The 27,344-nt window shown below is 46.9% G+C and overlaps 1 protein-coding gene across 8 annotated transcripts in view; it reads right to left on the reverse strand.

Moving 5' to 3' along the window:
* The window catches only part of Flnb (filamin B), a 143,946-nt gene that overhangs the window by 45,233 nt on the left and 71,369 nt on the right, over positions 1-27,344 (reverse strand). For all 8 annotated transcript variants that reach the window (XM_004864237.3, XM_004864235.3, XM_004864234.3 and 5 more), the window contains exons 5-20: positions 27,002-27,120; positions 25,947-26,024; positions 24,156-24,318; positions 23,189-23,386; positions 19,810-19,947; positions 18,073-18,199; positions 16,506-16,642; positions 12,967-13,160; positions 11,554-11,667; positions 10,634-10,777; positions 10,288-10,411; positions 9,838-9,998; positions 8,808-8,898; positions 8,388-8,557; positions 3,368-3,485; positions 187-449 (exon numbers count right to left, since the gene is read on the reverse strand). In XM_004864237.3, coding sequence (XP_004864294.2) covers positions 187-449; positions 3,368-3,485; positions 8,388-8,557; positions 8,808-8,898; positions 9,838-9,998; positions 10,288-10,411; positions 10,634-10,777; positions 11,554-11,667; positions 12,967-13,160; positions 16,506-16,642; positions 18,073-18,199; positions 19,810-19,947; positions 23,189-23,386; positions 24,156-24,318; positions 25,947-26,024; positions 27,002-27,120 — 2,339 coding nt within the window. The remainder of the gene's footprint in view (positions 1-186; positions 450-3,367; positions 3,486-8,387; positions 8,558-8,807; positions 8,899-9,837; positions 9,999-10,287; positions 10,412-10,633; positions 10,778-11,553; positions 11,668-12,966; positions 13,161-16,505; positions 16,643-18,072; positions 18,200-19,809; positions 19,948-23,188; positions 23,387-24,155; positions 24,319-25,946; positions 26,025-27,001; positions 27,121-27,344) is intronic.

The raw sequence follows: 27,344 nt of genomic DNA on the forward strand, positions 1-27,344 counted from the left end.
CAGTGAGAGGAGGGACGGGGTGTGTCCCACCTGCCCAGGGACCCTTCCCTCTGACAGGAGAATCACTGAGAAATAACATTCATCACAAAATAACTTTCCAAAGGCCTTTTCCAGGCAGACCCCCGGTACTGTGGTGTCATATTTGACGACAACAGGGAAAATTCTGGAACAGAAACAAAAGCTGACCTTGGTGGGATCAGGTGGCAGTGAGGCCTCCACCGTGTAGGGGCTCCCAGGCACAGGGTGTCCATCGTAAGCCACGTCTACAGCGTACAGCCCCTCCTCCCGAGGGATGAACTTGGCTGAGCTGCTCTCCCGGCCTGCCACGGGTGCTACCAGGCATGGCACCACCTTTCGGGAGGGGCTCAGGATTGTCACGTCCAGCTTCCCCTGGCCTCCTGCCCCTCGGGTGTCAATGGAGAACTCCTGATCCTTCCCCACCTCGACCCCTGGGAAAGGGAACAAGCCAGAGTGAGGAGCTGTCCCTTGTCAGCAAGAATCGGCAAATGAGCTCTTTGGACATCTCGACCTCTACAACAAACAACATCTGATACAGAGGACAAAAGGCAAGACTAAGCATCAGCAACATTTCACCCTTAATAACAACCAGCACCAAAACAATGATTAATAACAGTGAGAATGGCTATTATGTACTAAATTCATTTTATACACAAGCACAAATATGGCACATTGTCCTCTTTAGTTTTTCACATAGAGGGTATCTATTATTAACAAACGGTAGTAGATGGGGAAACAGGCTCAGAGAGGTTAGGTAACTTGTCTAGGGTGAGACATATCCAGCAGGACACAAAGGTAAGACTCAAACCTAAATTTATCTAACTCCATGATCTGTTTTTCTGGGCAGTCAGTTATATCTGATGCTGTTCTCTTTACTTACTTTTGATGTTAACCTCATATCAAAACAGCCGCATAGGTTCATGTTTTATCTACTAACTCCTGGCAGGAGAGTCAATCCTACAGCCAAAGCCAGTCTCCAACCCCCACCTCAAGAAGGCCAAAGCCACAGAGCTGGTAAAGGTGGGGCCTGGAAGCAAGTCCTGAGAACTGATTTGGACGATTTTTGAAAGGTCTCTGGAAGGCTGCAGGAAACCTAGTGTTACACTTGACAAAAACAAGGAAAGAACTTCCAGCAAAACAAAAGCACACGGCCCAGGAATCCTGACTCTGGGGCAATGGGGCCTGCCAAAATGAACCCCGAGGGACCACAAGCAAGGGGTCTCGAAGCTCTGTATCCCAAAGGGGAAGAAGCTTTTCCTAATTGGCATCCTGCTTTTCCTGTTCAGAAGTCAAATCTCTGAGTGCACGGGAACATGTGGCAGAGTTGAGCAGTGACCGTTCACATGTTCGGTGCTGGCTGCCCCTGGCCACAAAAGCCAACATACTGAGCTCTCACTCTGCAGACTGGCGACAAGTCATGCATTTGGGTCCCAGGTCAATAAAAGCGCTCACCAAGGCCACTACTGAGACCCTGGAGGAACCAGGACAGAGGGCACAGGAGACCTGTTAGGTATGCATTTGCCCAGCTGGATTGGTGGCCCTGTGAACAGGGACAGGTGCACCACTGAGGTACATCCAGTCTGGGACCGCCATCATGGGGGAGGACTTAGGTATGAGTGGTTTTCAAGATGCATGGCTCACTTCAAAAGGCAGGCTGAAGATGCACGGGTATAGCGGGGTAACTTAGGGTTAACGGTGCTTGTGGCCTTCGTCTCCCCTTCTTGCCCTTCCTCCTCCATCTCCCAGTAGTTCACCCTGGACTCATCTCCACATTTCTTATAACCTTACAAAACTGGGCCATAGGAAAGAATGAACGTGTGAGGAAGAGAGCAGTTGTACTGGTTCAGTACTTTCATTTTATTGCAACAGGAGCAGTTGTGCTGAAGAAAAGGCTTGATTCGTGATGAGATACAGAGATTTGGCGTGTTTGTTCTGGCCAAAAAAATCCATAGTGAGATGGTCCAAAGGGGTTACAAAGGTTGTGAAGTTGAAGGCTGTAATGGTTAAGCTCACTGTGTGAAGTTTCTACAGAGAAAAGTGTCCTGGACTTTAGAATACTCTCATGCAAAGTCAGTGACTGGGGTTATTTTGACATGTATTAACTGCTTTAAAAAGTATACAAACAAAAGGCCTTTTCAAGGTGTCAGTGTCAGCCCTGTGTATGTCTGAGTAGGGTCTGCTTGGGGGCCACTGGCACCTAGTGGCGGCAGTGTGGGCTGGGAGGGATACCTGGTCACACTTCTAAATCCGCTTTTGCTTTGCTGTCCAAGTCTAAACATACATGTTCTTTTACTAAGAGGTAATCTTTATCTATAGAAATGTATTTTTAAAACACTTTACACAGCAATTTTGTATCCACTTAAACTAATCTTTGTATTCAATAAAGCACTATTGTTTAGAGAAAAAAAAAAAAGATTAACAGTGCTGAATGCCTTCTACTGGCACACTTATGATGCAGAGAGGAAGTGTGGAGGGAAGAAGTGAAATGATAATTTTGGTCAGCCCTAGGAAGGGAGAGAAGTGATGGGGAACATGATCTTAGCCAAAAGGCCAAGAAGCAACTGTGATGGGTGACATGGAATCAACTCAACTGCAATTCTTTTTCATAAAACATAGATTTACGTATTACTTGTATAAAAGATAATTTCACGGGCATCCTGGAACATCTGAAGCTGAGTGCTAAATACATCGGTGTTTGTATGAGACTACTCTTTACTTTTGTATATTAGAAATGCTCCACAATTAAAAAAAAAAATTTGAGCTGGCCATGGTAGTACAACGCCTGTAATCCCAGCACTCAGGAGGCTGAGGCAGGAGGATAACCGTGAGTTCCAGGCCAGCCCGAACTAGATAGCAAGAGCCTGGTCTCAAAAAAACAAACAGAAATTGAGAACTTCAACACATTAAATGAAATGAGCTCATGAGATCACCGGGATGGGGGCTCAGGGCAGAGAAGAAGGGTACGTTGTGGCTGTGGTTCCTGGGTGTCGCGGACTTGACTTTGATGCCTGACTGTCGACCTAAATGGGATTCAAATGCTGAGGATTGGTGGCACAGTTAGAAACTCATCTGAAAGAACACGCCCCAGCTTTTCACTTTAAGGACAGCAATTAAGGGCTGTCTACATGCCGGCCTCTACGTTATTAGCTCATCTGCTTTCACAGTATTCCCACGAGTATGCTTGTGACCACCCCCTCTCCCCCCTACAAATGAAAAACTGAGTCTTGCTGAGGCTCAGTGGCAGGGGTCACAGAGCTATTTCGTAACATGGCGCCTAAGACAGATCTGCTTCCCTGTAATTTCCACTTGAAGGAACTCTAACAGCAGCCACCTTCCGCCAGACACTTACTGTTCTCCAGCCCATTGATTTTTATCTTGCTCAGATCCAGCGGGGCAGCAACACCCACAGTGAAAGGGCTTTTAGGGACAGGGTCGCCACCGTAAGTCACCAGAACCTGCATGTTGCCCTGGAATGAGAGAAAAGAAAGAGTATACTCTCAGCAGCCAGCACACAAGCTTGGTATTTAAACCTGCCCTCTGGACCCTTCATTCCTCCCAGAGAGTGGATTTAGAAAGCATCTGACACATTTCTTTAAGCTTTCTTTTTTTTTTTTTTTTTTGGTACCGGAGATCAAACTCAGGTTCTTGCACATGCAAGGCAGACGCCAGAACCACTGAGCTAAATCCCCAGTCCCGTCTTCTTTAAGCTTTTGACCACTGGCAAGAACAGAGAAATCAGATCAAGTAAGAGCAGCTGATGACCACAGGGACAACATAATGAGCATGCACCTGTGTCGAGCTTTTATGCATTTCCTCAACTCAGTCTCATGCAGACCTAAGGCACAATTCCCACCGTAGTCCCCATTTTTCCAAGATAGGAAACCATGGCTCAGCAAGGTTAAAGGAACTTCCCCGTCACACATCTAGAAGTGTGAGCACTCCCTAACCCACCTGCCACCTTCCCACCCAACACACAGCCAACCCCAGCCACTGGGCCTCGGGCCACCAAACAAACACAACCAGTTTCTCCACATCCTGGCAATCAGTTTCAGGTCACCTGGATGCAAAAGGGATTTGCAGTATTTCACCCGTGGCAGAGCTGTGCTTTCTTCAACCAGCACAGTGTCTAAATGCTGTTTCCTCTGAAGGAAAGAAAAGCTCCCTGGGCAAAGGCACACTGTGCTGCGGGATCGGGAGGGCCCTGTGCTGGCAGCCCTGGGGGCTCGGGAGGGGAGGCATGGCCATGTGCGCCACTGCTGTCCTCCCACAACCTCTGGGCCAGCTCCTCCCTCCAGTCCACCAAGGCTCCCTAAACGCCCACTGCCACTGAGAAGATCAAGGTCCCCTCACCTCACCTGTCCAGGAATAACTTTCAGGACATGGATGGAGGAAGAGATGATCCCTACTCCCACCCTCCCATAAGGCAGGCTCACTGACATTCAGGCCCTACAGAAAGCTGTCGCTGATAAAGATGTGTTGAATGGATGTAGCTTTTGGCCTATGTATATTTTCCCACAGTCCTTTTGTAATAAAGGGGGAAAGCCAAGAAAAAAGTGGTTGTATCAATGAAGATGGAAGGATTGATTTTCCAGAATTTTTAACACTGCATACAAAACCAACAGGCCCCCTACCTCAAGTGTATAGCATTTCGTGGTAAAATGTGCACAGGTCAAACTCAGCAGGGCTGAGAGTCAGCCAAGGGACAGAAAAGGTCTCCTCATAATGTTTAATGAAAGACTAACTTGTGATTTCATCCACCTTGGAATTCCCCATATGCCAATGCCTCAATTTGCCCCCATCCCCAAGGGCTAGCCTTGAGGCTAAGTAGGAGTCCCGGAAATACCTTCTCCCCAACCCCCAGAAGTCTCCTGGTCACTTCTCTGAAGTACTAAGGAGAGAAGGGAAAGTTAACCCCACCTGTCCCATAAAAGAAAGTATGTTCTCATTACCTGTCACCAAAGCAACGCAAAAACTCAGACAGGAAATTAACTATATCTTAAGTAACCTAACATGGGGGGAGAAAAACCCCTCAGAAATGTGTACCCTCGATGCCTTTAGCATTTCCAGTGCACACCCCTGAGCTCAGGCCCAGATAAGCAATGGATTGTGCTTTCTCCCTACAGGGCTGTGAGGAGAGGGCTGTCTGACCACCTGCGTCCTTTCTCCACAAGGTGGCTGGCTGCAGGATGGTTTTATTTTACATGCTTCTGAGACCTGCCCCTTATTCTGCTAAACAAGGCACACAAGGACCCTGACGTGACAAAAGATGAATGGAGAGCCCTCTGTGAGCAGCCTTGGCCACCACACTAAGAACATTTCTAGACCAGGACCGCTGTCCTGTGAGGTTCTGTGAGCACACATGGTTTCCTGAAGGCGCCATGGTATCAAGTGAGCATCTGATTTCCTAGTGGTTCCTAACACACACTGCCTGTAACGGCGCTGCTGCCACCAGCTCTGTCTCAAACTGCTCTGTACAGGGGAGCCTGGGGTGAGAACTTTAAGCCACACATAACCAGAGGCAAAGAAGGCAAAGTCCTCAGGGAAAAAACATTACCTTTCTAGAAAATCCAGGCCTTTGACCTCAGGGAGGTCCTCAAGCTCCAACCTACCATGTCCACTCCTCTAAGGCAAAAAGAGCTCTGAGCACCTTGTGGTGACAAAAGTGGACACATCCACTGGCCACACATCACTTGTCCCCTCCACAGCTATCACTCTGGGCCCCAGCAGGACAGAGCAGCCTTGCTGGGGTCAAGGAGCAAGAGCCAGCACTCGGGGGCTGGGGGCTGGGGGCTGAGGCAGGCGAGGGTACAGTCGGCATTGGAGGAAGCACCCACCCATAATACCAGGAGCTGTCTCTGGAAAGCTCCAGCCTGTTATTCCTGAAAAATACCAAGAGAAGGTGTGCCCGTGGGCACCAGTCCTCAACGAAGGCCACCCTTTGTCACACCCAAGAGCACAGTGTACACGTATACTTCCTTCACCGAATCTCGAGCATTCAGCTGCTCCTCAGAAAAAGGGCCCAGAGAATGAAGTCATGCTAACCACACTCCTTTACCACAACGCAGTGCTCCCAGACCGCTCTGGTTGTAATCAAGGTGCCACATCAGTTATTCACTCATTCACCTGCTAATCCATTCAGGGCACTGATGGTGCCAGAGCTGTTGCTTCGGGTCAGGGATGGGACATGACATCTTATCCTATGGGAACTCACAACCCAAGGAGACAGTCAGCTGTTTTGTCCGCCATAGAGAAATGTGAAGAACGGCAAGTGGGCCAAATAATGAAAACTATAAACCTTGCTATAAATGACAAATAACAATCTGAGAAGCACTGTGGAAACTACTCACACAAAGGGCAGTGACTGACACCAGGCTGCCGCCTGGCTCTTCATCCGTGTCTGCATCTGGACCAACAGCCCCAAGAGGGACACTACTGCACATGCCAAGCCCTCAGACCTACTGCTACCAGAGAACCAGATGCACTCGACCTCGGGGCGAGCCAGGCAGTAGGTTCCCTCATCCTGTCACGGGGGTACAGGTCAAACTCTGATCCCAACTTACTTTCTAACGGCTCAGCAAAACACAAAGAAGGGATTCAGATATAGGATGAAGCAAAACCAAGGTCAGTGCATACGACGGTAGCGTTCTGGTGCCTTCTCACAGGGAACATGGAGAAAGGGCACACAAAGCCACTGGAATGTCAAGGCGGCACTTGCATGGTGAGGCCCCACTGGCAAGAAAATAATGACCAACTTACCACTGAGCAGGCTGCTGAGAAAGGAAGAGTCTAGCTACAGAAGTATCAGTTTCACTGTTATCATAAGGACTCGCTCAGCTATGCATGGTGGCGCACGCCTGTAATCCCAGCACTTGGGAGGCTGAGGCAGGAGGATTCCCACGAGTTTGAGGCCAGCCTGAACTACATAGTAAGACCTTATCTCAAAAAAACAAAACAAAATCCCCCCAAAAGAAATTAGAATTTCTCTTTTTTTGGTACCGGGAATTGAACTCAGGGACTCAGGCTTGTGGGACAGACGCTTATACCACTGAGCTACATTCCCAGCCTTAGGATTCTTTCAAAAGCACAGGAATGAGAAAGTCTGGAGAGTCAAGACCACATTTCTAGACCAACACACCTGCATCAGAAAGCTCCTTATACTGCCCAGGAAATTCTCACAGAAAAGATACGATCTCCAAGGATGTGTAGCCTCAAAGAAAGGGGAATGGCCACCCATGGCCCATTCTCCTGTACCCCTGCTGAGAGTGCCCAGGACAGGGTGCTTCTGGATCAGAGTTCTGCCCTTCCTCTCATGGCCCACACAGGGGGCTCTTTCCCTTCAGCGTGAAAGAGCCTCAGAGGCTTGGAATAATTACTTGTAACACCAAGTGTAAGTACTAAAATCCAGGCCTTTCTGCTAGCACGTCTATGTCCAGACCCTTGAGGCGTGAACATGAAGTAAAACAAAATTTTCAACAAATAAAATGAAGACAATTTCAGTTCTGCAAGACGAAAAGAGCAGTGGGAACGGGTGGTGGTGGAGGTTACACAGCATGGTGAATGTATTAATACCGCTGAAGGGCACTTGTATTTAACACGGTTAACATGATAATGTCATGTATATTTATTTCACTACCAAAAGATGAGTTTTTAAAAATTTTAAACACATAGGGCCGGGGATTTAGCTCAGTGGTTCCAGTGCCTGCCTTGCAAGCACAAGGTCCCAAGTTTGATTCCCAGTACCAAAAAAAGAGAAAATTTTAAACACATAAATGTGAACTTGTATAAATATTGCTTTTTAGACCCTTACTACCTAAAGTAATCAGGGTAAACTAGCCTAAATGGCAACACAGACCTGAATTCCTACTTTTTGTAAAGGGGAACAATTATTTGCTGCCCTAAATAACACCTCAGGCCTTAGGAACTAAAGCTGAACTGGCTCTTTGAAAAAAGACCCCCATTAAAACATCTCATATAAAGGTAAACATAAACTAAGCTGAAAGGGCTGACAAGGAAAAATGCAAGTGTGGCAGCTCTTCCTCCCTGAGTTATTAACAAGACTTTAAGGCAGCTGGAAAGGAAGGGAGACTATGTTTGTGTATACGTGCACAAGCAAATGTGGGTGTGTTAGAAAAAGGTAGGCCTGAGTTCCTAAAGTCAAAAACCCAAAACAGAGGGAGATGTGAGACTGGTTTCCCTCATAGGGAATCCTGCAGGCGGTGTGGAGAGCACCGACCAGAGAGACACAGAGGAAAGGCACCGTGAGCCACCTCCCAGGGCTCAGCGCCACCACCAATGCTAATCACGTCCCTACTGTCTGAGGCCAGCTGCGTAGGCCTGGCCAGCAGAGCAGGGGACAACAAGGACGCTACCTGCTGGGCGGGTGTGTATTTAACGGTGTGTGAGTAGTCGTAGTTATCGATGATGTCCAAGTCCTTCACCGCATCACCAGGAAGAGGGCTGCTGAACTGCACGGAGAGTGGGGCTTTCCCAGCCCCCTTGGTGTACACAGTGAAGTGGGTCGGCTTCCCATTCTCCACACCTGGAAGGACACGGGGACATGAGGGAGACCAGGCCAGCTGGAAGGCTTTCGCTTTTAAAACCAGTCTGACAGGTTCAACGGCCTCACACCGCCTTAGCAGTGGGTGAGGAGGCAGGCCCATAGCTCTGGCAGGCACACTGTCCCTGCCTCCATCTGAGCCCAGGGGTGAGGACCAATCCTTCCAGGTCTAGATCAAACACACCCACTGTCACTCCATACAGGACAGCCCCACCCGCGCGCGCCATCTTACCTGTTCTGCTGAGCCCTGGGCCTTCAGCCTTCACTTTGCTGGCATCATGGGAAGGGTCAACTTTGACTCTGAAAGGGCTGGCGGGGATTTCCTGTGGCAGAAACACTGTCTCAGAAGAAAAGCCCCCGAGCTACTGCCAGAGCTTAGCCTTCTACCCAAACACACAGGGCAAACCTTAGTGCATCTATGGCAGCAGGTGGTGAGCACACTTCTGTTACACAGGGGAAGTTTGCACACACTAGCATTAGTAAGGCCATGAGAGTTTGCTTCTCATGTCTGCAGCCCTGAGAGCACAAACAAATCTGAGGACTCTGAACCTTCATTCCAGACTTTGGGTTCTGTGTAGGAAAAGAATCGTACCCAGAATAAAACCCAAACTGATGGCACTATATGGGATTGTAGGAAGGTAACACCAAGGAGCTAAAGTTTGGGGACTACAAGGACAGAAACAGAATGATTGTAATTCCCCCAAAAAACATGTTGCAGACAGTCAGAATAAAGTCAAAAGAGGTGAAGTCAACTCAAGGTTATGACCTTTAGGCATAAAACTTTCTCCTGAGGTTCCTGTTACTAAGTAGAGTTAACTTTAATCAAAAGAATTTCAAACTTCCTGTTTTCATGGTGCTACTCACCCAATCATCACTGTCACACACCTGACACTTCAAAACAACTCTCCCTATAAAAGTTTAAGGATGGGGCCACAGTTACTGCTTCAAAGAGGTTAAAGAACAACACGTCTAGCAGTTACTTGTTTCAGGCAGAAGCCTGATGAAAGTGTTCAACAATTCTGTCTCCAGTCCTACTTTTAAACATCGAATACACTGCCTCACTTCTGTTATAAAGTGGTAAAAATGTTGTCCTTGGTATTTTTTTCCTTCTTGGTTTTAAGGAACCAGAGAGAAAAACCATCAAGCAGAGTTCTCAAGATACCTTCCTATGGTTTAAAAAACCAAAAAGAAAACATGCATACAGGTCACCAGGAAGAACCCAGGCCACTCCCTTCTGTCGCCTCCCAGGCTCCAACACATACCTGTGATGCAAAGAGAACTTTGATAGTGTATCGTCCGGTGGCAGGAGGCACGTATTTGACTGTAAATGTGTCATTAGCGTTGTGAATAATGTCAAAATCCACATCTTCCTCATCCTCACTTAACACCCGGGCGTCACACTTAATGCCAACGCTGACATCACCTGGAACAGACCAGCTTATTAGAGCATCACTTTACAAGATACAGCATGTCCTGCACAATCACTTCCAAAACAACAACAGAACCCAAGCGAGGGAAGGTGTTAAGTCAAGGTTTTGGAAAGGGGATGAAGGATATCACCAAGAACATGACACAGAGGCTCATTAGGTGAGCAATTACCTATCCATATAGACTACTTCCTGGTTCAAAGTTCACAGTCCTCCAAACATTATAAAAAGAACCTTCTTCCCAAAGGAGCAATAATCACTGGGTTATGTGAAGCCTGCTCTCACCTTCCCCGGCCTCAGTACAGTCCACAGTGAAGTGAGTGGGCTCGTTTGCCTTCAGACCACTTCTTTCCACACCTGGCCCGAACACTTTGACCTTCTGAGGATGGCTACCTTGCCCAATGTTGACCTAGAGAAGACACTGAGAAAATTATCAAGTACCCCAATTGGACCCAGCAAAACATTGTCACAAATAGTCCTGCAGGGCAGGCTGGAGCACTCTGCTTTTCAGGCCACCCCACCTTTCAAGGCCCTTTCCTCATACAATCTTCGGCTGTCGGGCACAAAGCCCAGATGTGGCAACAAAAACAGACTTTTTCAAACAACCTCCAGGACTCGCCTCACAACCTACCCTGTAGGGGCTGTGTGGGATGCTCACACCGCCCCAGACCACAGCAATGGTGTGCTTGATGGGCTTCTCCGGGGTGTATGAGCAGGCATACGTGCCATCCATTCGGGCCTTCACCTGTATGTCGATTGGCTGGCCTTCCCCATCCTGCAGCAGGGCCAAAATTAGGGAAAGAGGTGCTGTCACACTGTCTCTATCAAATAGGCCACCGTGACCTCCCGAGACAGCCAAGGGGTTACCCGCTTAACCGGCCACACTTACTGGAGCAGCCACAGAGTGCCACATTCTCGCTCCACAATGGCAATAGAGGACAAAATGCCACATCCTTTTGTGGTTGTTTTTTTTTTTGGTACCGGGGATCGAACTCAGGTCCTTGCGCTTGTGAGGCAGGCAGTGGAACCACTGAGCTAAATCCCCAGCCCCCCTTTTTGTTTTTTGAGACAGAATCTCACCCTGTGGCTCAAGTTGGTCTCAAACTCCTGGGCTCAAATGATTCTCCCACCTCAGCCTCCCAAGTGCTGGCACTACAGGTGCATGCCACACACCCTACTTTATTTATTTTTAATTATTATGAGCCAATTACCCTCCAGAAGAGCCATGGCCACTCCATGCTTTTCACTTTCAATACCTATACGCAGGTTCTTTTGTCAATTACATTCGATAAACATATTTTCAACTCTTTACAAACCTCCCATGGCAATGTGAAACAAGCCTTCCCTCCACACAATAAAAATGATCAAGTTCATGAAAAATTTCTTGCTTTATGTTAGTCTCCACCCTCACGTAACCTCCCAAAACAGTACGTATATTTATTATTCCCAACACAGGGATGAGAAAGAAAACTGTGGATCAGCTCCACTGACCAATCTGCCATCCTACTTTCGATCTGACATCTGCCTGCACAGGTGGCCCCGGAAACTTACCTGGGCATATATCATTAAGGGAGCTTTTCCAGCATCTTTAGGGTCCACGACGAACTCAGCTGGGTTGTTGACAATGCACCCAGTTCTCTCCAAACCTGGCCCATATGCTTGGACCTGGGGCAAAGGGCCAATAATCATTCTCTTTCTCTGTAACATCCCAATCAAGCCCCTATATCAGCGATGGCGAACCTTTCAGAGGCCAAGGGGCCAAACTGCAACCCAAAACCCACTTATTATCACAAAGTGCCAACACTGCAACTAAACCGGCATGCTGCAGGTTTGCCCCTGCAAAACTGCAGGGGCAGTGGTGGGGTGACTTGGCTCATGTTCCAACAGAGAGGGTTCTGTGTGCCCATTGTGGCACATGTGCCGTTGATTTGCCACCACTCCCCTATATGACAACTGGTATCCAAGGAACGGGGTGGGCAAAATGGTGTGTGACTGGTTTCACAGTATCCACGTGAAGATGGTTATAGGAAACAAATCCTCAAATAGGTTGTAACTTCAAAATAAATAGTATTGGGGCTGAGGGTATGGCTCAGTGGTAGAGCATTTCCCTAGCATACACAGGCCCTAGGGCCAATCAGCAGCCCCGAAAAGAAAGGAGGGGAGGGGAGGGGCCGAAGGGAGGGGAGGGGCGGGGGGAGGGAAGGGAAGAACAACCCAGGCTCCCTGCCTTATTCTGAGCTGAGAGAACTTCTAGTAACTGGGGGAGGGACCTCTGGCTGCCTCATTTCTATGCTCAGAACCTTTGTCATGGACAACATCCCAAAAATTTGTAGCTCCAGGATACCAAAGGACTAAAGCTTGGTCAAGGACTGACCTGAGGTCAAGCCCAAACTAATGCCAGCCTCAAGACAACTGCCCAAGTATCCCACCAGCAGCACACATAGGCTAAGGGACCACCTCCGATCAGGTGGCCAGGCTGGCTCAGACAGGATGCCCATCAGTCTCCTAAGAGCTTGAGAGAAAGCACTCGGAAACCCTGCTTCAACTTAAGAGAAGGGGAGCTGGAGGTGGGATGGTTGAGACAATCTTTATCTATGAGCACATTGAAACTGTAGCTACAAAAAATGGCAAGACTGGAATATGATGCTCTGGGTTATAAGGCAATAGGAGGTCTGGAGTCCCCTACATAGGTCAAGCACTGTCAAAGGCTGTGTTTTCTCTGTGTGACCTCAAATCTCCCCAGATGCCCTAGAAAGCAAACAGTAGAACCATGAAAATAGGAAGAAAGGTAAATTACTTGTCCAAGATTATAAAAGTGCTAAGTGTACTATCCAGGCCAATTTATTTCCAAAGATGTAAAAGGACCTCTGCCATCTCTCAACATCCTGCTATGGCAACTTTCAGGGGTTAGGGGAGTGTGAGGGGTCAGGGAAGAGAGGAAAGAAACAGGTCGGGTTGGCTCACCAGGTCTGGGTTGTAGTCTCCTGTGGCAGGGCGGATGAGGGCCATATATGGGCTGTCTTTTATGTCTTCGTCATCACACATGATATGCACAGCATATTCTCCAGGCTCTTTGGGCCAGTATTTGACATCACACGATCCATCATTCTGGTCATCATACTCGATCTTTGCCTGGGAAGGGCCTTCAATGGCAAACCCTGGGGGGTAGGGCAGAAGGCCTCCTGGTTATATTGTAGAAAGAGTCTGCTTTACGTCACTACCAACTCATCCTTTCTTCTTCCGGAAAAGCCAAATATCAGCAAGAACACTGAAATCTGCTCCCCTTTTCCACAAAACCAAGGTCACTGAGTCGTCACTAGAGATGGAAGGGTTGGCATAGATATACTCTTGTTTTTCCCTCAAATATCTATTGTCAATATGGCAATAGGTGCCAAAAGCCTTACACCAATGCCTGCTCCTTGCTCCACCAAACCCAGGTCTGGGCCTTTACCTGAAGGAAATGACAAAGGATAGGTACTCAGCATTGTGTACATAGCACAACTTTGGAAATAATTAGAGAAATACCCCTACAATGTAATTCCAAGCATGCCATGAAAAGTGAAGGCATGCCCTGTATTCAACTCATGCCTACAGCCATAAAGACTTCCCCTAGATAGTTTATATTGCAAATCAACATTTGTATGTGCATGGGGGGAAAGTCTGAAAGAATATACCAAAGCGGGGCTGGGGATTTAGCTCAGTGGTTCCACCGCCTGCCTCGAGAGTGCAAGGTCTCAAGTTCAATCCCCAGTACCAAAAAAAAAAAAAAAAAAAAAAAAATGAATACTCCAAAAGGTTGAATATTATCTCCAGGCTAGAAGGATATATCGAGATGATTAATCCTTCTAGTAGGGAAAATTAAATGATTTCTTATTTTTCTCTCTTTTGCTTATTGCTTTATCCAAAACAGGGCCACTAAAGTACAGTACAAGGGCCAAATGTGGCTTACTGTCTGTTTTAGTAAATAAGATTTTACTGAATCGTGGCCACATCCATTCATACTTTCGCCAAATGTGGTGGTGTACACTTGTAATCCCAGCACCTGGGAGGCAGAGGCATGGGATGCTGAGAGTTCAAGGCCAGCGTGAGTTACATAATGAGTCCAAGGCTGGCCTGAACTACACAGCCAGTCCCCATCTCAAAAACAAAATAAAAACCATAAACAAAACCGTATTTTTCTATGGGTGCTTTCAGGCTCCAATGACAGAATCACAAAACTATGACAGACAATATAACCCACAGGTTGAAAATATTTGCTATTTGGCCCTTCACTGGAAAAGTTTCCTGAATCCTAACCTAAAATGATCATGTAGGGCCGGGGATTTAGCTCAGTGGTTGTACCACCTGCTGTGCAAGCGCCAGGACCTGAGTTCAATCCCCTGTACCAAAAAAAAAAAAAAAAAAAAAAAAAAAATGATCATATATAAAATGATCAGGTTTCTATTTAAAATACATTCAGTTTCACACCAAAGAATATATTTACCTCCCAAGTTTCTTTTTTTAATTACATAATAAACCTTATTCAAAATTTACCAGAAGCCTTTTCCCCTGATTATTTATGTTTTACTGATTATATTAGTAGAACCTATTTTTTTTGGTGCCAGAGACCAAACTAATGGCTTTGTACACGTGAGGCAAGCACTCTACCACTGAGCTACATCCCAAGACCTTCTTATATTTTATTTTGAGACAGATCTCACTAAGTTACCCAAGCTGCTCTTGAACTCCTGCCTCAGCCTCCAGAGGAGCTGGGATTACAGGCATCCCCAAGTTTCAAATTTTAGTAAAATTCTCTCATTCATTAATCTAACTAAGGGTCAGTCAACAATATTTGCTAAGTGCCTACTGTGTTGCAAGCGCTGTTTAGGCACCACGCCCCAACCAAGGGCTCTGCCATCAAGTGCGAGTGCATCGAAGAGGCTGGTGTCTGGAAGCACTGCGCACCTAGAAAGGTCATGAGCTTGGGTCTGTGGTTTTTAAGGCTGAAATACAGAACTTAACCCACTCTTTTAAAATAAGTTTGTAGGTTTATTGACCCTGGCTGTGGAAAAAGAATATTTAGGACACGCCAGTAAAACAGACATGAGAAGATTGATTAGAGATAGAGATTCAGGACACGCTTAAGAGCGGAGTGTGGGTGTGTAAAGAAACGAGAACATGTTATAAGCTGGAGTGGAACACATTTAAAGGGGCATCTTTAAGACGGGTGATCTAGGATTTGTCCTTTTACTGTCAGGTTTTAGAGTAGGCCATTTATCTGTGTTTCACGTGGAGACATGTTGTCAATGTAGCTGTTTTTGGGGGTAGAGGAAGGGCAATTTGTAGATGTAATTTATAGGTGAAAAGGACAGGCCCAGTGCCTGGAATTTAAGGGTTTAACACTATTGAGAGGAGGAGTCACAAGCTGGGGTGGTCTCCAGAAGCAAGGGAGAGAAGAAAGCACTTGTCTTAAAGCTGCAGTTTTTCTTAAAAGTACTGAGCAACCTTAAAATCTCAGGGGTCAGGATGGCCAGGTGGTCTAAGGCACCAGGTTCAAGCTTTAAAATTTCAATTTCTTTGTCTCCTTTTTGAATTCTTTTTTTAGGGGGGGCATCCTACTTCACCCCCCACCCCACCCCCCGACTTTGGTCCCTAATTTTGAAGGGTTTGTAGAAGGCCGAAGGTCTGACTAGAACAGTTTTAGACTGAGGAAGGGCATCAATCCCGTCTAGCTAGGGACCAAAAGTGTCATCCTGACTAATCTAAGGGAGACATGGAAATATTGAGGTTTTGTTTTTTTTTAAGAACTACGTCCTCTTTTTTGGTATGGAGAATAAAACTCAGAACCTTGCACTTGCCAGGCAGGCACCGTACTACTGACCTACATCCCAGCCCCATCATTTTTGATAGTCTAAAAAGAGGGCAAGGGCATATAAGACATTAGCCCACAACAACAATGGATTATGTAACATAAAAGAATTTTAATGTATAGTATCATAGCCAAAGAAATGTAAACTTTTTTTTTTCCTGGTACTGGCGATCGAACTCAGGATATCTTGCGCTTTTGAGGCAGGTGTGGTGTAAATTTTTTTATCAGGTTGTTACAGAACCAAGATGTTAGCCAGTTATTAAAGCTTATTATACAATTTGACATTGTATCAATCTATCATCTGGGGATACATCTGTAGAGTTGTCAGGAATGTATCTATAACATTTAGTTTCGATAACAGATAGGTTTCACCTTGTGTTGTTATTTAGTAGCAAACAACCTTAAATTTTCAATTTCCTTGACTCCCTTTCTACATATTTTACTTATTTACTTATTTATTTTTGGTCCTACCTCAGAAGGGCAGGAGGAAAATTGGCAGCTGCTACTCTACAACAGCACTCAGAGAAAGTCCTGTGTGGTCAGGAGGCTAAAGGCAGTGAGGCTGGGTGAGGCCCCAACACCCAGCTGACACCAGGCCCAGGTGCCCTGTAACCCTCAGCCCTCTACAAGGTGCTGGCCAGCTGCGTCCACTTACCCAGAGACCCTACTTCAGAGCCAACGGACTCCACCACGAAGTCAGCCGACCGCCCCACGACCCCGCCATGCAGACCAGGGCCCCAAGCTCGGACTTTCTGCATGCCTGCTTCAGGGCCAACCTGAACTTCAAAGGGGCTAGAAGAAAGGAATAGAAGCATTACAGAATAGTAAAAAAGGAGCTGCCTACAGCCATAAACTGTTAACACTCATTCTTTCCACTTACCTGATCTTTTCACCAAGTCCCAAACCCCAGGAAAGCCCTTCCTCCACACAGGTCCCCTTACAGCCATTGTTATGTCAACAATATAAGGTGGCTGCCACTCAGGCCATACTGTATCGCCTGGCACCATCCTGCAGTCAGTGACCTTTGTGTGCAGGGTTCACCAGACTGTGAGCCCCGGAAGTAAGAAAGTCTCCATATCCTACTTACACTACAACAAGAAAGCTCAGTACGACTGGGGATTTAGCTCAGTGGTTCTGCCACCTGCCTTGCAAGCGCAAGGTCCTGAGTTCGATCCCCGGTAAGAAAAAGAAAGCTCAATGGAATAGGCTGTACCTTCTATGTGAAAGAATGTGCTTTAACTTTAGGGTGGGGAGTTTTAAAAAAGTGTGCTTGGATACTAAGAATCCTATATAGTAGTCCCTCCCTTATCCTCAGTTTTGCTTCGGAAGTTTCAGTTACATGCAGCCAAATTTCTGAAATATGTATCATCAGGAGGTCAACAGCAGCCCAGTGCTATGTCACGACACTCACCTAATCTCACCATGTAGGCACTGTATCATCTCACATCACAGAAAGGGTCGCAGTACAACACAGTATTTTCATAGGCTCTATTCATACAGCTTTTAGTATGTTGCTCTAATTCTATTTCATTATGAGTTATTGTTGTTAATCTCTTCCTGTCCCTATTTTATAAATTAAACTTTATTATGCACATGTATGTATAAGAAGGAACATGGCCAATCTAGGCTTTGGCACTCTCTGTGACTTCAGGCATTCACTGCAGGTCCTAGAACACATGCCTCACGGATTTGGAGGGACTTCTGAAATGGCCAAATATTTCTCAAGGCACACTAAATGTATTCAGAGTTTGAAGTTGCCCCCAGGAGAGCTAAAGAATACATGAGTGCAGGGAGGAAACACAACACCCGGAAGGCAAAGCTGGAGGTAGAATCCCTCGGTTCCTGACACCACTCACATAGATGGTTTTAATGTAAAACCATAGCAGATTGTGCCCCCCCGGCATTTGTGAACAGGGGCATTCACTGAAAAATGAGTATCTCGGTCTCTGTAAGGGTGTACAGACACACGATGCATTTGCTCTCTATTACTGTGCCTTCTGGCTTCCTTGCCTTGCTCCAGCCCCAAACCACTAGCATTTGATTTAAAGCAAAGCAGCTGAAACCACAGCGACTTTCTGCTGCTTTTGAGAATAAGCCAAATGTCTGTGTGCTACTCTGAGAGAGAGAAAAAAAAAGCTTTCAACAAAGCAGATCTCTTTTCCCTCCTGCAGACTGCGAAGCAGCAGCCTGTGCGTCTGCCCTGGGCTGAGGACGAGACTCACCTCTTTGGAATGTGGTGTCCCCCCCATGTGATGGCAACACTGTACTTCCCCGGGGTGCTGGGGTAATACTCGAATGTGTAGACCCCATCCTGAAAGCCTTTCTGCTTCACCAACTCCTCCAGGCCTTCTGTGGGAAGAAAGCATGCAATCATTCCAGTGCAATCCAAGGCTCACAGCAAAAGCCAACACAAGAGCAGCGGGGTGGCAACATCCACAACACACCACGTAGAAAAACTGAGTGGCCTAAGAGTGTGGGACCTCCGAAACCTGCAAGGGGAGTCTGGGCTAAAAGCAGCCTCCTATCTGCCCCAAAGTGTGAGAAATGGAGGATTCCCTGGCCAACGGGCTGGAGGCAGCACTCTCAGCCAGAGGGACACTGAGGTCCTGGATCTGCAGAGAGATAGCTCTGATCACCCTCAGCGTTGCCCAACGACCATCGCCACCCTTCTCAGGCCCCCACGAAAGCTGAGGGTGGGGGAGGTCTTTATGAGTATTTGGCTTCAGTGTTCCAGCAGATCTTTTTCCACTAATGCTGGACAACAAAAGGAAGAAAGCCCTTGTGTGCTATCTACAACAGGATGGGTTTTAGATGCTGCACCACAAACCCAGACCCGGCCACCAGGCAGGAACTTGTTTTATGTTGAGCCCTGAGGTTTGGCCAAGAAAGCCGCTGAATCAAGCAAGTCTCTAAAGTCAGGAAAGAAAGCCTCCTTGGCTCCAGATGCAACAAGCGAGGAGGGAGGGGGCCCCAGAGGAGCCTGGCCCCAGGTCCAGGCAGTCTCGAACCTTGGGTGCTTGCAGGGCACACCCTGCCCCAAAACTTGGTGCTCTGTGATCAAATATTAACTTGGTGGAACTCAGAACCTTCCTGCCCCAGTCTGATGGCCACACAGAGGGAAGGAGCAGCCACAGTGCAAGAAGCTCAATTGCAGGAGCGATGGGACTGAAACCACCCAGCACTGCTACATCTGCTACCAGAAATGCTGGGCTGCTTCTCTGTTCCAGGCAAGACGCCTGTCCCCATGTCTGCTGTCTCCATCCCTAAAGCAGGGAGTGAGAACAGGCTTCTGGGTATAACCTGCCCTCCAGTAATGTCACTTACTTACAAAGAAAAACCTCATGGTACGGAATCTTATTCTCCTCTGAACACTGATCACAGTAATAACAGTAGTAACTGACATAATCTCATAGTCAATAAAATGTAACCTGTACTGGAGAAATCACTGGCTTTGGATAATATGCTTGAATTCCAGCTCAGATGCCTACAAACTGTGTGACCTTGGAAAAGAACCTTCTTCTCTGAGCCTAAGTCTCCATGAATAAAAAAATACACCTCTATGGGTTGTTGCTCCAACAGCAGCATTTCTCCAATTCCCTTACATGGCTGCTGCTTTTTCTCGTCTCAGTGGCCTTAATGTAATGTAAGAGTATCAAGGGCCGGGGATTTAGCTCAGTGGTTCCGCCGCCTGCCTCGCAAGCGCAAGGTCCCGAGTTTGATCCCCAGTAGCAAAAAAAAAAAAAAAAAAAAGAACTGGGACTGTAAGGCTATCAAGCCACCTACTGTTCTTGCCCACTTCCAGGGCAGACACTACTAATCAATCACGGCTCTCTTCCCTGAAGAGTCCAGACAGCCTCAATTCTTTGTTACAGCTCTGCAGATAAACCAATCAGCACTGTGATGGGATGAAATCCATACGCCATAACCACAACTAAGACGGGAATGAAAGGAGCACTTACTAGGACCCTTCACGGTTATGCTGAGATCCCCGCTTCCAGCAGCTCTGGTATCAACTCTAAAGTCTGCAGTCTCCCGGATTCGAATGCCTTTGGGCTGTAGGCCTCGACCACTGGCCCGGCAAGCATTTGGATTGCAGGCTACAAGCAGAGTTTTGACATCAGTTCAAGCTTTCATTCTTAGTCAGAGATGAGAAAGCCAAGGTAACTTGGAGCCAATCTCCAAGAAAATATTTGCTTTGTACAAAGAGTATGCAGCAGTTGCCCAAGCCCAGGGTCCCGTTCAGGGAGCACACCACCTCACAAGCAATGATAAAACGTAACTCTGTCCGGCCCTACTGCAGAAGAACTGGCCAAAGTTACCCTGTCAATGAATAGAGGAGAGTGCAGCAAACCCACGCTATGCTCCTGGATCAGTGTTCGTCCTTTAATTTGTGAGGAGCAGGAGTTAGGACAGAGTGCTGGACATGACTCAAACCTCACTGCCACACTCAAGGGCCCAGTAATTGGGAAGATCAGACATTTTCAAGTCTACTTGGAAAATGCAGGGCTTGAAAATGTCTACCTGGGTTCCAAACTGTAGGTCAGCCATTTCTGAAGCTCAAAACACTGTTGTCTTCTGCCTGGACAGCCAGGCAAAACAACAGAGAGCTCAAGACAGACGGTCGAGCCGCACTCGGCCACAGCAGAACAACCTTTCAGGGCTAGCTGTTACAAGGTTCTCAGAAGCTGGGAGGCTACAAAAGCAGGGATCAGCACGAAATCCCACTGCTGACTTGACTTCCAGGGCTATTTTAAAACCCTACACCTCTCCAACTGAAAGCTAAAGACTAAGATAGTTTCTAGTATTCTTTTCATGAAAGGTCCATACAGACCTCTGGTGTTAGTCAAAGGTTAATAAAAGACACCTTTGTGCCCTAGGAATTCTTTACCCAGCACGGATGACCTTCTCATTAAGCAGAAATGGGAAATTCATGGGTACAAAGTCCAAATCTCACTCTGCATATGACGGATCTTATACACTGGGGGTTACAGACTCCAGAAGAGACTGCTGCACACAAGGAAAGTAACTCTAACATCTGGCTGCTCCTCCTTGCAATGTCCACAGCTTCCCAAAGAAGCAGACATTCTTGGAATTAGAATTTTAGATGGATCATGGGTGGACACAAGTTTATAGTGGCATTTTGACAAGTGACATCGGTTTTCCATTGTGACAGAGATAGAAAAGTTCTTTTAACCTCAAATCTTTATAGCAGCAGGTAGTAAATCAGAAGAAAGGGTCTATTAATTAAATACTGCACAGTGTAAGTGATGGATGGGGTGGATATGCCAGAAATGAAAAAAGTGGTGCATGAGTGAGAGCAGGTTAGGAAACATTAGAAAAATCAGGAAAGCAGTTACAAATTCCTTTTTTTCCTTATGTCAAAAAGAGTTTTGCTTACGAATATGTTAGGGTTTTTGTTTGTTTTTTTTCTTTGTCAAAGGGAGAAAAAGTTGCTCTCACTAGAAATAAGTCACAACGGGATGACAGGACTTCCTCAGAGGGTTTAAATGTGTCTTAAAAGACATACACACACTCATGGAAATTCTGAACATGTGTAACAGTCTCGACATCAAAAGGGTAAATGCTCAGTTCATATAAACACTGAACAGAGCTGAAGAGCTGGCAGGAAACTGTCAGGTTTTCTGCTATTTTGCAAAGCCTTAGGTATATTTAAACCCAGTTAGATAGTGGGTTTGGGGTCTGGCTGCACAAGTTGTAATAACACCTGAATTTCCTGAAGTCACAAAGAGCACAGGCTCAGCTGATGATCACAAGCAGAACAAAGAACGGGCAGAGACACCCCACCCAACCAGCCCTTACCAAGCAATAGCCTCTGGCCCAGTGCTCGCAACTAGGAAGCCAGCAGCTTCGGGTCCAGGCTGGCCCAGAGGCAGGATTCGGAAGAGGAAGCCAAGTCTGCAGACGCAGAGGTGCAGATGCGGAGGACAGAACAGGAAAGGCAAGTATGGGTTAGAAAAGTAGGCACAGTTGGGAAGGAAAAAAAATAAGGGAGCAACCAAGTCTGAAGAGGTCTAACATTAGAGAAAAACGTGTGTTCCTGGTGGAAAACGAGTTTAGAAGAGTGGTTAAGGGCACAGTTACCAGAGACTGAAGTTCTGCTCTTACTGACGTGTCACAGCACTGACACCACACATCCCCACCTGCGACACACAGGTGGGGTGACAATCAGAGGTGGGTGTGCTGAGTGTCTGGCAGCCAGTGAAGGGGCAGTGGAGGCTGCAGGCCACCTGCTGCACCAACCTCAGTGACAGATGCCAGCTCCTCCGATGTGTGTGGGGAGCTCACCCGCTAAATGATTTCATACTCTCTTTTTTTTTTTTGGTACTGGGGATCGAACTTAGGTCCTTGCGCTTGTGCAGCAGGCGGTGAAACCACTGAGCTAAATCCCCAGCCCCGATTTCATACTCTTAATGCACTTCGGTCTCTGTGTGACTTATGAAAAATACAGATTGCGTATTCTTTATCCAAAATGGTGGACTGGGGATTTAGCTCAGTGGTTCCACTGCCAGCCTCACAAGCGCAAGGTCCCGAGTTCGATCCCCAGTACCAAAAAAGAAAAATGCTTAGGACCAAAAACATGTCTCAGACTTCAGATTTAAATTTTCTTTTTGGGGAGATTTTAGAATATCTGCACAGATTTTGATGGTTAAGCATCCCTAATCTCAAAATCTGAGATCTAAAGTGCTCCAAAATCTAAAGCTCTCTGAGCATCACATCCGTGCTCAAACCATCCTAGATTCTGAAGCATCTCAGAGTTCAGATTAGGAATGCGCAACCTACTGTAGACTGGATCTAAACTGGCCCCCAAAGGCCCCTGTCTGTGTTGAAGGCTTGGTCCCCAGCCTCAGGCAGTATTGGGAAGTGACGGGGCCTTTAAGAGGTGGGGCCTAGTAAGTGGAAGTTAGGCCACTGGGGGCGGGTCCTGAAGGGGATACCGGGATCCTAGCCCTGTCTCTCCCTCCCTTTGCCACCAGCTGCCATGAGGGGAGCAGGCAGCTCTCTGCCATATGCTCCTGCCATGATGTGCTGTGGCAGGACAGGTAGAAAGGCAACAGGGCCAAGTGTCCATGGGCTGAAACCACTGAAAGTGTGAGCCAAAATAAACCTTTCCTCCTATCAATTTGATTATCTCAGGTATTTTGTCACAGTGATGGGAAGCTAACAACCTACGATAGTATTAACAGCTTAACGAGAGAGTAATTCACTTCCTCCTGAAGTGACCCTAGTAGAAAGAGGACAGGGCAAGCTCGGTATTGGGCGAGACCACTTTGAGGCCTCAGTGCCCAGTGCACAGTCAGTCTCCACACCAGCACTCACCTTCCCCCACCTGCACAAGAAAGGGACTCTTGGGAATGGTGTCCCCAGCAAAGAACACCTTGACCGCGTGAGGGCCAGGCTGCACTGGTTTGTACACACATCGATACACCTGGTTTCCTTTGTCTTCCACGAACAACTCCAGCGTGTTCTTCCCCTGGGGATCTTCCACCTCCACGACAATGTCACCCACACCAGCTCCTGGGAAAGAGTGAGCATTCCATGAGCCCAAGCTCCCCCTCTGACAGCTCCCTGCTGTGCGGTGCAAAATGCAAACAGCAAGGGATACAGAGGCGCTTGGCGAGGTCACACGGAGACACTGACAACCATCATCCTGGGGTGGTGAGACTGTCACTGAACTTGTCTGAATTCAGATTCTCTATTTTCTAAATTATCTACGTCGAAAAGAAGGTTAACAATTCAACTCATAGGTCTTAGACAGTCTATCCCTTCCCCCGACAGGATCTCTCATAGAACTTCTAGTAGATGATTGTTAAAACTTACTTTCTTCGGAAAATTTAGTAAAGTCAGAAATGTATACAGAAATTGATTACTAATCAATCACTGTCAAGCCTGATGATAAACTTTTGAAAAGAAAAGCTAGTTTTGCAAAACATAAATATATAATACACATTGGGAAAAGTTGATTTTGTGGTTTGTTCAGTTTAAAAGACAAGTCTTCAGCTGGATGTGATGGCACATGCCTGTTTTCCAGCACTATGAGAGGCTTAGGCAGGAGAATCACCAGTTCAAACCCACCCTGGGCAACTTAGCAACTTAGTGAGATACTGTCTCAAAATAAAAAAAAACTTTAAAAGGTGGTTGGGTGCTGGGAAGGTAGCACAGACAGAAGGCCCTAGGTTCAGTCCCCAGCACCAAAAAAGGCAACCCTTCAAATCCTGAGGACTATTTACATTTTAGATTTTGGAAGAAAGCCTGAAAGTCCAATCCATGGAGGAATACACATTACCTGCTGTGTAGATATCAAAATAGGTGGACTTATTGGCAATATTCCCTGCGGCTTCCAACCCTGGGCCTTTGGCAGTGACTTTACTGGCATCTCCTTGGGCCTTGTCAACATTCACTTCAAATGGGCTCTTGGAGATGTGCTGTCCTGCAAAGAGGACGGTGACCTACAGGTGACAGACAGCAGAGATGTAATCACTTCTCCATGCCTAGCAAAACGACTATTATGCCTTGTGCATCATTGATCTTTTTCTCCCTTCTCAGCATTGCATACACAAAGACAGCTGGAATCAGGAGCCGGGAACCAAGGTAAACAGCTTCAATGAGACGCCTGCCTGGCCCCATCAGCCATGCAGCTGTGACTGGGAGATCATGCCTTCAGGAAACTAAAATGCTTACAGCAGATATGCTCAGCCTTTCAAGCAGGAAAAGAATAACCTGTCCTAGTCAATCTCTAGACATAGGTCCATCAGAGGGCTGCAGACGGGGCCTCTGTCCTCCCAGAATATAATATGTGTTCCCAAGATTTCAAACTGATAGTCAAAGCATTTTTCAAGGGACCAAGATCATTCTTTGATGTATATATTTGAGACAAAGAACAATGATTTCCATCTAAACCTTGTGGCATAGTTCTCATTTTTGAAATTTTTCAAGAGAACTGGATTGAGTTTCATGTGAATCCATTCTAGGCTAGAATGAACAGATTACATCATAAAATGCTCCTCTTTAAGACGGCTTTTTTCCAAATTCATAATTTTTTAAGTCAAAGAATAATCTAAGTCCAGTGGGATTCATGAAAACCCAAGGTAGTAGTGAGTGAGCCGAGTCTACATCTCCAAGACTGGGCCTAGTACACAGGAGTTGGGCTTCCTGTGCTGCACTGATCCTTCTTTGACATAGGGTACACTCCTGGGTCACCCCACTCTCCTGTAGAACAGGCTCTCAGCCCCTGCCCTACAGGCCACCTGGATACACCTGTGACCAGAATCATGGAAAGAATTAAGCTTGTGAACCCAGGTACCACTGTCCTATCTCAAAGAGAACTCAAGATGCTGCTGATACAAAGGGCCTGGGGCTCGATCACTGTCACTTCCCCAGGCTGTTTCTTTCTACTAGTCAGCTTGTTCTTCCAACCTTGCCTTCAATGCCAGCATAGCCACAGCCTCCAGACCACTTTGGAGGAGGGCACCTAAGGAATCACTAAGGACACAGAGCCCAAAGTTTTGAGACTACTACATCTACACTCCAGAGATGCAGCTGCAACCACTAGGTACCAATACTGAGTCAGACAAAACTCAGGACTTTACAAAGAACTTGCTGGTGGAATTTAAACAGAGGAGCTAATGCCTGACATCTGACGTCTGACTCATACGGATTTCAAACTTTCTACAATGAGAATGGATACTTTAAAAAGAAGTTAACTTAAGAAAACCACTCTTGGGCCAGGGATTTAGCTCAATGGCACCGCACCTACTTTGCAAGCACAAGGTCCTGAGTTCAATCCCTGGTACCACAAAAAAAGAAAACCACTCTTTTTTTTTTTTTAAAGTACTGTGGATTGAACTCGGGCCCTTGCGCTTTTGAGGCAGGCGGCGGAACCACTGAGCTAAATCCCTGGCCCCAGAAAACCACTCTTTCGGGCTTGGGTAGAGCTCAATGGTAGAGTGCTTGCTTAGTATATGAGAGGCCCAGAGCTTGGGACAAAGAAGGACCACTGTTCTTCCCTAAGATCTCCCTCTTTTATAAATATCCAAATAAGCCAAAAGAGTGTCTAATCCACGATAACTCATCTTACTTTGTGTAGCCCAGTGACCTTGGGCAGATACTCCACAGAATATGTCTTGTTCTTGTCGCTGACAGGGGTGACCTGTGCCTAGAAAGGAAGGGGTGTAACAGTTAGGGAAGGTGTCAGGTGTGAGGAACGCTGTGTCAGCCAAGGTCCTGCAACAAGCAGCCAGGCTGGAAACCCTGGAGGTGCTACTTCCTGCCTGCCAGTCCTGCAGAGGGAACGGAAAAGCAGTAGCCTGAACTCACGGAAACAAACCACCCGGGACAAAGTGAGGACTGGCACTGTCCAGGGCTAGCACTCCGTGGATGACAGAGAACATGAAGCAAGTGACTTAAACATTCATTAGCTCAGCAGTTATTCAAGGTTTGTAAGAAACAGGCGTGTGGTGCACAGGAATAGTTGTGGCAGTTGGGAGGGCAAGGCAGGAGGATCACAAATTGGAGCCCAGCCTGGGCCACATAGCAAATTCAAGGCCAGCCTGAGCTACACAGTAACACTCTGTCTCCAGAGTGGGGAAGGAGTGCTTATGAAATGCATGCAGTTTTAAGTACCAAAAACAAAATAATGAGCAAGTTGGGCACATTCTAAGTACTAGGAATAAAATATGGTCATCAGAAAATTAAGTGAACAGAAAGGCCCTGAGGAAAGAGCCAAAGAATGATAAATGTGAGAAGAGATCAGGGCATGAATCACCCCACTAACAAGGCCTTTGCTAAAAAAGCCAAAGTGAACTTTGCTTGGGCCGGAGGTTTAGCTCAGCGGCACCAGCGCCTGCCTGGCAAGTGCAAGGTCCTGAGTTCGATCCCGGTTTCACAAAAAAAAAAAAAAAAAAGAAAGTGAACTTTGCTTTATTGCTTTATTCGTCCTTGTATCCTTCAGTATCAATTTACAGTGTATTTCAAGGCACAGCTCTTGGCAAGTTACTTTAACCACTAGAAGTTTCAGTGGCCTGTTGATGCAGAACACTGTGGCTGTGGTCTACAATGAGGAAAGTGGAGCCTCCGTCCCAGCCCTATTACAAACCCCACAAGCTCCAGGGAAGGGCACATCCTTCAACATACCTCTTCTTTGTTCCCCTCTGGGTCCTCAATAAACACCATCACCTCTCCCTGCCCCGCACTGATGGTGTCCACGGTGAACTTGGCAGGCTGCTTCACCATGTTTCCAGTGGGTTCGATTCCTGTCACAAATTTACATGGTTTATTACACGCTGGACGAGGCTGTGGCACAAACCATCACCAGCTGTGTCATGCGGGAGGCAGGGACAAACTGCCACAGCAAGGACAATCAGACAGCTGCAGAGCCTTAATTTTGTCTGGGTTATTTAAGCAACATGCAGGTGTAAGAAATAATACCCTTTCCCGGCCGGGGATGTAGCTCAGTGGTGCCACACCTGTCTGGCAA

This window comes from Heterocephalus glaber, unplaced genomic scaffold, assembly GCF_053883595.1.
Source record: "Heterocephalus glaber isolate CG9 unplaced genomic scaffold, H.glaber_assembly_v1.0 deba00001472, whole genome shotgun sequence".
In the NCBI taxonomy this organism is placed as follows: domain Eukaryota; kingdom Metazoa; phylum Chordata; class Mammalia; order Rodentia; family Bathyergidae; genus Heterocephalus; species Heterocephalus glaber.